The sequence below is a fragment of the Galeopterus variegatus genome, unplaced genomic scaffold, assembly GCF_000696425.1.
Source record: "Galeopterus variegatus unplaced genomic scaffold, G_variegatus-3.0.2 Scaffold1617, whole genome shotgun sequence".
Classification (NCBI taxonomy): Eukaryota; Metazoa; Chordata; class Mammalia; order Dermoptera; family Cynocephalidae; genus Galeopterus; species Galeopterus variegatus.
In genome coordinates this window covers 484,953-499,366 of record NW_007727728.1, presented here as the reverse complement: position 1 = coordinate 499,366, position 14,414 = coordinate 484,953, and the positions used below count along the sequence as shown (strand labels likewise).

The 14,414-nt window shown below is 39.2% G+C and overlaps 1 protein-coding gene across 2 annotated transcripts in view; it reads right to left on the bottom strand.

The window, feature by feature from the left end:
• Nucleotides 1-8,313: 8,313 nt before the first annotated feature.
• STIL (SCL/TAL1 interrupting locus) overlaps nucleotides 8,314-14,414 on the bottom strand; it is a 67,875-nt gene continuing 61,774 nt past the window's right edge. For both annotated transcript variants that reach the window (XM_008578003.1, XM_008578002.1), the window contains one exon: nucleotides 8,314-9,809. In XM_008578003.1, the coding sequence (XP_008576225.1) occupies nucleotides 9,020-9,809 (790 nt within the window). In that variant the 3' untranslated portion in view covers nucleotides 8,314-9,019. The remainder of the gene's footprint in view (nucleotides 9,810-14,414) is intronic.

The following is a 14,414-nucleotide window of genomic DNA, read 5'->3' as shown; positions in this document are numbered from 1 at the left end:
CAAACATTTTAGGAAATTTTTGGTAGTTTTTTATAACCATGCAGCTTATGAACATACATTTACTGAGAGAATTGAAAAATATATATCCACAAGAACACTTGTACATATTCATAGCAGCTTTATACATGAAAAAAAAACTAGAAAATATTAAAATGTCCACCAATAGGTGAATGAATTCATGAACTAGAATACTACTCAGCAATAAAAAAGAAACAAACTACTGATACATGCAAGAATTTAGAATAATCTCAGAAACATGCTCAGTGAAAGAGGCCAGACACAAAAGAACATACAGTGTATGAAGAACATATAGTGTATGTATGTAGAATTTATATGGAACTCTAGAAAAGGCAAAGCTAATCTGTGAAGGCAGCATTCAGATCAGGGGTGATGTTAGAAGGGGCATGCTTACAAAGAAGCACAAAGGACTTTCTGGGTGAAGGAAATACTCTATATCCTGATTGTGGTGGTGCTTATAAGACTGTATGCATTTGTCAAAACTCAACAAACTGTACATTAAAATGGGTACATTTTATTGGATATAAATAATGCCTCAATAAACTTGACTGGAAACATTCTTTGGGGCACTGCTTCAAGGTTACCTTGTCCAGAAATCCTTTCCTGATCAATCCTTCCCTAACCTGTATTGATATATCCTCCTGATTAGCACACCCCTGATCCTTGCATTACAGTCTAACTCACTCTGCTCAGGGCCAGGCACATGGGCATGAGTGAAGATCTGGGGACAAGAGAGGAACTGAATTGATTGTGTTTAAAGAGTGACAGAGACATCTGCCAGGAAGGAGGGTCACTCCTTTTTCTGACCCTCAGTTTCTCTGTGTGAATAGAGATGAGGGGTGGCGTGGGACCCCGAGACCTCTCTCTCCCTTTTCTCTCCTCATCTCTTTCACTCTGCCTCTCATCTCTGCCATCTCTATGCTAAGCACCCTCTCGCTCTCCCCACCTCCGTGCTAATCTCTCCCTCTCTCTCTCTCTCTCTGAGTCAGCTCCTCTTTCCTACTTCTGGCCCCATCTTTAATCTGTCTCTCATCTTTGCCTCTTCCTCTTTTTTGGTCTCTTCTCAGGCTTTCAAATGAGAACTCCAGTTCCACACATGTACCCCCCAAAAACAAGGCATCCCAATTCTCCTGTTACATTTCTCACAGGTTAGACCTGTTAGAAAGTCATAAGCTGGTCTGGAACTCCAGGTAGAGCAGAAGTTCCTTCCTCGGGCTCCTTCTTGTGTGCCCTTAAACAACCCCCAACATGGTGCTGACCACATTTACCTGGGTGCTGAATGTGTGTCACTTCCAAAGCTCATGTGGGAGTTTGATTCCCAATGTGGCAGTGTTGAAAGGTGGGGCCTTTAAGAGGTGATTGGATCATGGAGACTATGGTCTCATGAATGGGTTAATCTATTCATGAATAATGGGTTAATGATTTAATGGATTATCATGGGTGTGGGCTTTACAAGGACAGCAAATGAGCACATTAAGAAGCACTTATCCTTAGCCTTCACCATGTGATATTCTGTGTCACCTAGGGACTCTGCAGAGAGTTCCCGCCAAGAAGATGGCCTTCACCAAATGTGCCCCTCGACCTTGGACTTCCCTAGCCTCCACAACTATAAGAAATAAATTTGGTTTTCTTATACTTACGCAGTTTCAAGTATTCTGTTATGAGTTACAGAAAACACAGTAATACATCTGGGTGTCTATGTACCCCACCAAGATTCTCAAAGACAGGGACCAACTATGATTTGTCTATACCCCAGCAGATCATGAAGGAGCAATGCAAGTGTATGTTGAAGAAATAAGAGGGACAGAGACAGAACTGGAGAAAGCAGTTGAGGGAAAGGGAAACCACCCAGCAGGACCCTGGGCCATGAACTTAGACAAAGCAGAACTGGCTAGCCCTCCTGGTCCTAGAAACTGGGCTCAGAGACATGTGAAGGTGCATCCTGTATGGCCCTTGTGAGGAAATAAATGGTTCCATGATTACATAAGCTGCGAGTTGCAGCCCCTTCCTGGGGCAGCCCAGGAAATGCAGGCCTTGCTGGGAGTTGGAGGTAGATTCTCCCTATCTTCACAGACAGTCTCTGTGCTGGGTGGGGAGCGGAGGGCAAGCAGGGGGCTTGGAGAGTCACAGCACAGGCCCTCTAGGGTAGTTTGGGGGGTTTGGAGCAAGTCACTCATCAGGAGCAACTCTGCTATGATACATGAACTTGGTCCCCTCCCAACCAGCATCTAAGTCCTGGTATCACCTTACCAAGGTAGAAACATAGGCTTTAGGGAACTGAAGCCCATGCTCACATCAACCTTCCACCCCCAAGGGAGAGGAAGAAGGAGAAAAAGGCAAGAACATGGGTGAAGACAGAGAAGCCCAAGTTCAAATACTGATTTTACCCCTTATTTCACCTGTGTGACCTTGCACACATCACTTTATGCCTGAGCTTCCATTTCCTCACAGGGATAATCCTGACTGTTAAGTTAGTGGAATGGGCTCTGGAGTCAGGGTCTAAATCCTGAGTCCTTGTATTGTCTGTGTGGTCTTGGGGAAAATTACTTAACCTCTCTGTTCCTATCTTCTACTCTATAAAATAGGGGATAGTAATAGTATCTACCTCTACACTCCTTGTGAGGAATAAGTGAGTTAATAAATGTAAGAGATTTAGAACATAGCAAGTGTGTTCAGTAAAGGTTAACTATTGTTATTACTTCCCTGAATTGTTACAATGATTAGATGAAAGAACATACATAATAGTGCTTTCCCCTGTGACCCTCATGATCCACAATGTAGCAAGCAGACAGTATGGGCTCCGCAGCAGGCAGTTTCTGGTCTTCAAAAAGATCTCCAAGAGTGATATCAACTTCCTTTCCTCAACCTCATCCTCATTCCACTGTCCGAAACCAGGACTTTGTCACTTGTTACAAATCTTTTCATCTGCTTTTGTCCCAATACTCTGTAATTGTTAGTACTCCTATGAGTGTCTGCGTGGGAAGCTGCACGTTTGCTCTGTTTACCTTGAAGGACTACAATGAGGTATAAACGAGATACTGAGTAGGACTCTGATAAATGTTAGATGGATATGATTCTGCACAAACGTGTCCATGAGTGCATAAATGCGTATCTACAATAGCAAGCTCTAACAGTGCCTTCTCTTTTTTTGTCATGCTCCTAGAGTCTAGCACAAGGCTCCCAACACAGCAGGAGCATTCAGCAGATCTTTTCCATGTGGCTCTTCACTGCAGAAGGGGATCATACATGGTCCCTGTCCTTGAGGAGTTCCCAGCCATGGGTACACATAACAAACATACAAGCTGTTGTAATGAATTCTATAAGAGGACAAAAAGAGGACCAGCGAAAGGGCTATGGAATTTCAAAGAAAAAAATATCACTTCCGGGGCCGGCCCGTGGCTCACTCGGCAGAGTGTGGTGCTGATAACACCAAGGCCACGGGTTCGGATCCCATATAGGGATGGCCGGTTAGCTCACTGGCTGAGCGTGGTGCTGACAACACCAAGTCAAGGGTTAAGATCCCCTTACCGGTCATCTTTTAAAAAATAAATAAATAAAAAATATATATATCACTTCCACATGAGTTTTTCTGGGAGGCTTTCCTGCAGGATGGGGAGGGGATGCAAGGAAGTAGCATTTAAACTGGGTTTTGAAGGGTACACAGGGCTTTGGACCTGTGGACAGTTTAGAGGCAAAAGGAACAATGTGAGCAGCCTGGAAAGTGTGTGTGTGTGTGTGTGTGTGTGTGTGTGTGTGTGTGTGTGTGTGTGTGTGTACTGTCTTCTCTTTCCTTTGTGGAATGTCCAGGGGCACAGAGAAGGCCTGGGTTTGATTGCTCAATACCTAACTTACTGACTCAAATACCATGGCATATGATAGTTTGGTCTGGAAGCCTAGAGTTCTGAGTTCCAGTCAGCTCTGTGCTTTCTACACTGTGTAAACTGGTGCTTTCTGAGGTCCCAACAGCTCTGGCACCCTTGATACTGATGTCATCTTTTCCATTGTGTTTTTAATTATTCCCCTTTGCTCTTGTGGACCTAGACCTCCCATGAAGAGGCAGGACACAGGACTCCCCCCAAATCTATCCTTTTCCTGGAGTTCAGCCTCTAACCAGGAAGTGGGAAAGCAGGATTTCCTCTGAGGATGTTTTCTGTGACCCAGACAGTTCCGGTCAGGGGAGTGGAGAGGAAGAGATAGGGAGCATCACTCATGCTTCCAAACCCTAAAGCACCTTTTGATGGGTTTTAATGATGTTCTCCCACACAGACTTGAACCCTGTAAAACCATGGAATGTGTAATCAGAGCTGGAGAAAGACATGTTGGTACCCCTTCCAAACAGATATGATTACTCAACATTTTGGTGGGGAAAATTGAATTCCCTTTTTCCTTTTAAGTTGTAAAATATATTAAATTTTATGAAATGTAGGGAAATCTCCTTTTCCTCACCTATACCTGTGGAAATTCTCCTGCCTTTCGAGGCCCAGCTCCAACACTATCCCTTATAGGAAGCCTTTTCCTCCTCTAGACTTTCAAACCACTGCTCACACCTGATGTCTGCAACATCATTTCATACAATCGCAGTATGTTAGAGATACACGGGGCTAACCCCTTCACATCAAAAAGTGGGAAACTAAAGCCTGTGCCTTGTCCAATACCACAGGTTGGGGCAGAGTAATGACAGGAACCTAATTGTTGCTGGCTCCTAATTAAGTGTTCTTCCTACTTGTATATTTTCTCTCTTTCCTATCTTTGGTTTTCCTACCCCAAACCCTCTCCTCTAATGTTATATCTATTTACATCTTCATGCTTTCACACAAGTTGTTCCCTCTATCAGAAATATCCCTTTCCCCGTTTTTCTTTCCTACTGTTCCTGAAAGATTCTAGAAGTCACCATCCTTCTGAAGTGTTCTCATAATAACCTTCCTCCCAGTTTTATTATATTCCCAAACATGTTTTATAGTTTAATTATAAGTACTTATCTGACTATATTGCTAATGTTTGCACGTCAATCCCTCATTAGTTCCTACATGGCACATTTGTCTTGCTCATCATCTTATGCTCAGCATCTAGCTTAGTGCTCAGCAGGATCAATATCATATACCTGTTGAACGACTAGGTTTAGAAAAGGTGCTGGTGTGGAGAGGAAGAGTGGAGAGAGTGGCTGCTTCTGGGTTAGACGCTATGGAGGGACACAAAGCTAGTGACCTGGTTAACTGCAAGTGTATGACTTTGGCTCAGTTATACTTCGTATCTGAATCATCATCTGTAAAAATGGGTTAATTATGCCTGCCATAAATATTTCAGTAGGGTTTTTGTTGTGAGGATTATAGGAGAAAATAAATATGTGGGAAAGCATTTTGAAGTGTGAAGCGGTCTGAAAACCTAAGATATTATCACAAAATTTATATTGTAGGCACGAAGGCCTCTCAGTTAATCTTGGAGACTAGAAAAGGTTCTGCTCTTATGGACAATGCCTAGGAAACAAGGGCACAAAAGGAACTTTTGTTCCCCTAATTTTCTGGAGCCCTTATAGTACAGACTCAGTACTAGCTTACCACAATGTAAAATCATTAAAGTGAACCCTTTAACATTAACATAGATGGGGTTGCCTACTTCAGGACTCATCTGTAAACACTAGTAATTTTCAGTCTTGGCTAAAGGGCAAGGGACTCCTTCCTGAAGGAATATAAACTGGGGCAGTTTGGAGGACAGAGTAGTATTTGAAGACAACTTTGGCTATAGTATTTGAAATCATTCATTCAGCTTAAGATCGATTTCTTTTTTTTTTTTTCGTGACAGGTAACGGGATTGCAACCTTCAGTGTCACACCCGCACCGCGACCGGCAATGGGATCGCAACCCTCGGTTTCGCACCCGCACCGCACTCAAACCAGTGAGTGGACCGGTCTCTGTATGGGATCCGAACCCTCGGCGCTCCCAAGCGCCGCAGTGCTCCCAAGCGCCGCACTCCACCGAGTGCACCACCAGGCCGGCCCAAGATTGATTTCTTTCAGGAAGCTCTTCTGGAATTCCTCAGGCCTCAGAGAGGCTGTATTTTCTCAGAGGCCTAATAAGACCTTGAACTCTGGAGTTACACTTGAGTTTAAACCTCCGGTAGCAACTTATCTGGGTAAATTACTTTCCTAAGGCTGTTCCCTCAATTGTGAGTCTAACAATTATCAATTGCAGTCGGCTAGGAGGCTTAAAGGAACTAATGAATGTCAAGCGCTCTGCACAGTACCCTGTGAGCACACTGTTGTCCTAAAAAGATGGAAGCTATCACAATTACACTCTTGTAGCTCCTTAGAATCTGGATCACTCATTTTGGCTTTTCATCGTACATTCTTGTAACTGTTGTGACTGCTGGATTTATGTTTTCCCTAGAATCTCTTCTGCTGGCAAGGGCAAGTCTTATGTCTAACCTGTCTACGTTCACTTCTGTGGGGCTTAGTACAGGCCAGGGTAAGGCAGAAGACAAGTGAGCATGGAGTGATTTAAATTAAAAGCAACGGGCTTCAGAGGTTGAGTAAGGGGACATTTGCTGAAGGTGGGGAGGGGTGGGGAGAGGGAGGGTTGTCAACTGACCAGGACCCAGACTAATGGTTTTGTTTCCCAGACACTGGGTAATAGAAGCTCCATCATTTCCCTATTCCATTTGAAGGAGCACCCATGTATCTTATAAACAGCATGCAGTGAGAGATGTCACTTAAGAGGCAAATATCTCCAGTCTTTTAATTCAATTTTCCCAGTACTGATGCTTTTTCCAAAGATGCCTAAAAGTTACTATAGCAACTTATTTGCCAAGAAATTTCCCATAGTAAAATATTCTTCTTAGAGAACTTTCTAGAGTAGGCTTCAGTGATGGTGCCTCTTATTTTGGCATATGAAAGAGATGTATTTTGTTGAATTAAACTGCAGTTTGAGTTCAGTCTCCTAAAGTGCTTAAACATCTTGGCAGAGGCTTTATGTTAGATGTGGTAATAAGTGATCGAAATACATTTTGCCTAAAAAGGATCAGGTTCAGTTTTTATTGTTCAGATAGAGAGCTTTTTGTTCGGTATAAAAATCACAGGGTTTCCAGCGTTAAAGGTACTTGATGAGGCTGTCAGTTAATTCACTAACATTCCCAGTTTTTTCAATAGTGTGCAAAATAAATTGTACCTACACTCCTTGAATGAAACGCTGAGGGCTAAAGTTAAACGGAGCACACTTGAAGTGGCATTGACAATTCTATTACTTAAATTTACGTCAATGAAATGTGTAAGTGGATTTTTTAAAGGGTGGCTATTTATTAAAATAACCAAAGCCCCAAACAATACACATGGAAACATAGGAAAAAGACATTATCATTGCCATTTGCATGTCTTAATTTTAACTAAAAGAGCAACAATGCAGGGCAAGATGCACTAACTTGTCCCTTGCTCCAGTAGAGAGCCACCATGTTACTATACTTGGGCTTGCTAACTATAAATTGTTTTAACAGGATAGTGTCTCAGAATGCTGCAGCTGGATTGGAAGAGTATTTGAGATCCAAAGTCCATTTCTTTCCAGTTTCATATTAAACTTTGATATAAGGCAATCACACCTTAAACTTCAGCAGAAAAGCTTTAATTTCTCAAGTGAATGAGGACTTTTTCATTTATATTCAGAAATAATTTAAAACCTTATTTTTAAATGGGGAAAGGGAAGAATTATTGATACACTCAACAATTTAGGTGGATCTCTGGACATTATGCTGAGTGAAAAGAGCCAATTCCAAAAAGTCACACACTGTATGATTCCATATAAAGAACATTCTAAAAATGATAAAATCCTACTGATGGAGAACAGATCACTGTTGCCAAGGGTTACGGTTGGTGGGAGGGTGTGTTTCAAAGAGTAGCACTAGGGAGCTTGTGGTGATGAAATAGTTCTGTATACTGATTATGGTGGTAGTTATGTGAATCAATAAGTGACAAAATTTCATAGAGGTATATACCAAAAAATAAATAAATGAGTGCAGGCAAAAATACTGAAAGGTCTGTGGTTTAGTTATTACTCTTATACCCAATGTCAATATATTCTCGGTTTTGATAATTTACTATGATTACAGGGGTACTTCAGAGTTTGTGGGAAAATAAAGTTAAAAGATAATACCAATCTTTCCATGAACTTTTTTGAAGCACCCTTGTATTATCATTGGGGACACTGGATGAAGGGTAAACCTGAATTCTCTGTATTATTTCTGTAACTTTTTAGGACTCTAAAAACAACAACAAAAATGGGGAAAGATAAACTACAGCACAGGACAAAGGAAAACTGTCAATCTAGACATTTTTATTAAGTTCCATCAAAAAATATTAAGACACTTGAAAAACTCATAAAATTTATAAAACACACTCAGACACAATAATTTTCTTATTTTGTGATAGTGCTATACGTTAAAGCTGTTAACATCAACCCACCAGACTGCAAAAGTTTTATTTCCAGAGTTCAACAAATGTGCATCTTAATTAAGAGGAAATACACTCCTTGTATATAAGATTTTAAGTTATTTTTAAGAATAATTTTCCCATTAAACTCAAGAGGGGTTGATTTGCTAATTTAGCCAGGTCATGATAACTTTGTTTTTTTAGTGATACTGGGTAGATGCAGAGATGCACATGCTAAAAAAATGGATTTATGTCTTAAAATACACAGTATAAAAGAGCAGTTCAGATTCAGAGTTGGACAATGTCTGTTTACCTAAATTTGTTGAAATAAATGATCTCAGGGTTTGCTTGTTTTTCTTAAAGGTTTCATTGATGCTGAACAGCTCCATCTGAACAAGAACTTAACCTTCACATTCACCAGCCATCTCACAGACAATCAAGCCACTTGTTTAGCTCGTTGCAATCAGCTGCTACCAAGAAACAGACTCCTAGAAGGATTAGGAATCCCACAACTACCAAAAGGCTCTGGCTTCCCTAAGTATCTTCCGGAGACAACCTGTCTCCATATCAGAAGAGCAGGGAGTTAAAGGTTTAAAATAATTTTGGCAACTGTCTGAGACGCTTTACATCTAAGAAGGTGCCTACTGAATTCATGCTATTCATTTGCTTTAAATTTTCAGAAGGTTGCAAACTTTCAGGAAAAATTGGAACATCCCTTTCATTTTCTTTCTCAGGATGTTGAGTAAACTCTGCTTTTCCAGTTCGGCGGTTCACTGCAGGACTTGGTTTAAAGTTCTTTAATAAGAAAGCAGGACTTTCATTCCTCTGCTGTGTTGCTTTTGGCTGCATAACTTCATTTGTAATATTTCTCAATACTGGCATATCTGTGTGGGTGCTCACAGATTCACAGTTATAACAATGAATTATTTCACTGGCATTCCTAGAAGGCTCTTTCTGATGACCAAGTTGTTCAGGTAGGGATGTAAGATTTTGATTCAATAAATGTTCACTCTTGCTATCTGCATTGTTGGGAGGCTCCTCTTCATCTTCACTATTGTCACCGCTTTGTATGAGTCCATATCTCTTCATATATTTTTTGGTTGCAAATGACATGTTGTTTGGTGAAATTAAACTAAGCCCCCCTGTGCTTCTGTCTGTATTGACATGTAGAAGGCTAAAAGATGATTCACAGTTATTTTGGTTTGATCGGGTGAGAGAGAGTTGTGACAGCTGATTTTCATTTAAATATTTCAGAGCAATAGCATTTGCCTCCATGCTCAAATCCACACCACTGGGGCTTAAACCACTCATGCCAACATTAGCAAATGACATGTAGTTTAATCCAGAGATCACTGCTTCTGGACTGATGCATGCCAACACACTGAAAGACACAAAGTAGTAAGCCATCAATTACCTTATTTTGAGGACTAAATAGTGTCATTCTAAATGTGGTCTATTCTAAGAAAGTTACAAAAGGTCTTTAGCTCTAAACTCATGTTGCTTTTTATCTGGGTACTAAGACATCTCAGTCTTGATGATCCAGATACACATTCAAGGAATAAATATGATAATCTAGAAGGTAATCCATGATTCACATCTTGAAAGTGGAATGCAAATTAATTTTCCTAAATGTGTACATCAGTCATAGTTTTAAGACCAAACACAAGGCCTTAAGTATATGAGTCATTTAATATTGCTGAGTCATTTAATTTACAACAATTAACCCCAAATAGCAGGAGAGATCAGCTAATATTCAAAGTAAAACATAAAAATAAAATCAAACACAAAACACATTTGAAGATATAACAGTATAAGCTTTGGTAAGTAGCTCAGAAAGTTACATTATTCATAGCTGAAGAGATTCCATTTGCAATGAATGAAAAACTTCAATCAATCTCTGGATATGAACTTACAGCTCCCCCCACCCACCCCCCACACTTTTCTTTCATTAGATATAACCTTCAGCTCACTTTGGTTAGTATTAACTCAACTGACTTACCTTTTTTTTTTTAATATCACATATACAATCATAATAGCTACTACTGAGGTCTTATAATGTGCCAGGCACTCTGCTAAATGCTTTACATGCATTATCTCATTTATTCCTCACAGTAATCTTTGTCAGGGAGGTATTCCGTATCTATTTCAATTTAATTCTTTACTTCAACACTTTACATTCCCCCTACCCTACTTTTCTGTTTTCTACTTAGCACTTACCACTCTCTATAAATTCAAACCACTTTTCTTATTTACTGTCTAGCTCCCTCATGAAAGCCAATGAGGGCAGGGATTTTTGTCTGTTTTTGTTTCCCCATTGCAATATCCTGAGGGCCTGGAATGCTGCCTGGAACAGCACAGTAAAGATGTTAAATGAATAAAAGAAGTAGGGACACTATTATTATATTTATTATCAGGTGAGAAAAACTGAGGAATAGATTTTAACTAATTTCCTCAAAGTTGAACAGCTATTAAGTGGCAAGCTTAGACTGAAACCCAGGTCTGCCTTACTCAGTGATGTCATCACCAAACAATGAAACAGTGTGCTCAGTAAAACTGGTCTTTATAACTACCTTAGAATTCTCCCTTAACCTTCTTGGTATGTCATGCTTTGGAAAACTATTTTAATAAAATGGAAGTGATACTATCAATTTATCTAGACATTACTCTTTTTGATATTCATAGTAATAATACCTTTTGATATATAGTCTTTTTCTATTTCTTTGCCTATTTCCTCAAAATCATAAGCAATTTGCATATTAAATCTGAAAACTGGTACATATTAAAATATACATAAGTATATCTATAGACATTAATATAAATAATTTGATAAAAGTAACAAGGTCCCTGTTACTGGCAGTCCACCAAAAATAAAAATTAAAAAATAAATAAAAAGTTCCATTTAAAAAATGTTAAATATTTAGAAAAAGTAGGTCTAATTTTAATTAGATCGTCTTTTATAGAATGGTTAAAGGATCCATGAAGAAGTCAATATCGATTTAGAAAATTCTTCACATTTCATTGTCTAACACAGCTAGCTAGTTTCAATTTGGGGGGTGATATGACACCACTACTCTGAAAGCAAAACAGATCAATAATACTCAGAACTAAACCATATAACACTAGGGTAATTAATATGAAAAGGAAAAGGAGGTCACTCCACTTATCAAATCCTAAAAGCCTTGAGCACAAATACTCTTATGTTAGAATCTCATTAGATGTGCAGTCAACAAAAGGATGATGAAAGTCCATGAATAAATGTGAATAAGAGAGTCACATGCCAACAATTAAACGAAATTCTAAAATTATTCCAACTTACTTAAAGATGTAAATCAACCTTGATTTCTTGTCCTGTTTGAATCCAGATTATTTATCTCCTACTTATCCTACAAAGGGTTTTTCAACCAATAAGCAGAGAGCCAGGAAGCAAGGTAAAGAAGCAACTAGAGAGACTGCTTGAAACATGTTTTCAATTCAAAAGGTCACTTCAATTGGGAATCTGCATGTAGAAGCTGCTGCTAGACGTCAAACCCACATCTCCATCTCCTGTACAATTTATAGGTATTTCTGGGACCCTCTTTCCCTGCCCATCTGTCTCTGGACCCTCTTAATCTCTGCAGCGTTCTGGAACAGGAAAGTAGAAAGAAGTCTTTCTTGCCCTATCTCAGCTACTCTTCTGGTAGGAGGATGTGCTCCTAGAGTCCAGAATTGGAACGTGAAATCAGTTTTCTCATAGACACAGTGACAAAAGGTAACTGGTTTATAGAACTAGAGGAAAAGTATGGATTACAAGGATTACTTTCCTGGAATACCTAACCTATAATTTATAGCACTGCTCCTACATAAAAATACGTCTTAAATTCTAAACAGCCACCTTATGAACTTTTGGCATACCACTTATATTATACCTATATGTGTTAAAAAAAAAAAAAAGATTATACAAGGTCATAAATACTGACAGTAAGTATACAGAGATACTAAAAATGAACATTCATTGTAAACTTCAGTGATGACCTGAGTAGGTGAAGTTTCATTCATTCAGCAAATGACTCACTGAAGGCCCACTAAATGTGGTAGAAGCAATGAAGATTCTTCACTAACTTTTGATCTTGATGGAAAGGCTATCACAGCACATGCTGTAATCTATTAGGAACAAGGTATTTTGAAAGTACAAAACACCAATATTCTTTAGGGGTCCAGGAAATCTTGGCAAAAGAGGTGACATTGGAGTTCATCTTTGGGATAAGGAGGATTCTGGCAAGCAAATAGGTAAAAAAAAGAGCATCCCAGATAAAAGTGATAGCAAGGAAGCCTGCAAATATTAATGGTGGGTAAACTGGAACTTGATAGGGAGTGGTAGAAGATTATACTAAAAAACTAAGCTTAAGACAAACTGTGAAATAATGTGAATTGAGGTAGGCTTCAAATAGGCTGGGAGGACATTCTACATATAAGACTAAGATTATTGATAAACAAAATTTGACTTCTATGGTGGAGAAACAGTTTCAATGCAGTTTCATTTTTTAATCAAACTAGCATACAGAACATATTAATAATCAATAAAATACAAATTTTAAACATTTTAAACATTTTTTATCTAAATTAGCACAGATCTTTAGAAAGGGCAATTTTAACATAGGGTAATTATAACACAGTAGGAAAATACTACTGGCAATGTGTTCCCACAGCATACTACATCTTTCCTTTCCATAGCAGTTATCAGAATATATCCAATAAAATATAAATTTTAAAAACATTAAGTATTTTTTATCTAAATTAGCACAGATCTTTAAAAAGGGCACCTTTAATATAGGGTAATTATAACACAGTAGGAAAATACTACTGGTAATGTGTTCTGATAGCATACTACATCCTTCATTTTCACAGCAGGTATCAAGAATTATAACTATTTATATGTGTATTTCCTCACTCTAACTGTAAGCTTTATGAAGGCAAGAATGTCTTTATGAGGTTATCTTGTGTATCATGATATCTCTCATAATTAACTCATAGCAGAAGCTCAGTATATATTTATTGAAGTGAAAATAGTGGTGCAATAGTAATACATATAGCTAGTAGAGAATAAAACCTTACTCTTTCAGAAAGCAACTTAGCAACAGCTTTAAAAGTTTTGTACCATTTTGACTCATTAGTCTTTTCATTTCCGAGACTCCTAAAACTGAAAAATGTAATTTTGCACAGAGATGTTCTTCACAGCAACATTTAGAAGAGTAAAAAATTGTAACTAACCTGACAAAACAGTTCTCAGTTTTGATAAGAGGGGAAGGGTTAGGTAAACAAATTGCTATGTTCCACTCAGTGGATTATTATATCCCCATTAAAGATGATGGGTTACAACAACTTGGGAAACATGCTTATTTAAATGTAAAGCCAAAAAAAATTCTTTTGTGTGTGAATATACAGCATAGTTAAAATACCAAGCAGCAAAACACACACCACCATCACACCCCCACCCAAAAAATTACACAAGCAATAAGTAGTAGAGCAAATGAGTTAAAAGAAAGTATGAACTTTGGAGTTAAAGAGTAGGTTTAGGCTGGCTGTTAGCTCGCTTGGTTAGAGTGTGGTGCTGATAACACCAAGGTCAAGAGTTCGGATCCCCTTACCAGCCAGCAGCGCCCCCCCCCCCCGCCCCCAAAAAAGTAGGTTTAAAATCACAGCTGTAAGGGCCGAGCCCGTGGCGGACTCGGGAGAGTGCGGCGCTGGGAGCGCAGCGATGCTCTTGCCGCGGGTTTGGATCCTATATAGGAATGGCCGGTGCGCTCACTGGCTGAGTGTGGTGTGGGCGACACCACACCAAGGGTTGCGATCCCCTTACCAGTCACGAAAAAGACAAAAAAAAAATCACAGCTGTAAGGCCTTGAGCAAATTGGTACTTATTTTCCCAAAGCCTCAATTTCCTCATCTATAAAACAGGAGGACTAGTATCTACCACATAAATCTTATTAAGGGTTAAATAAAATAATGC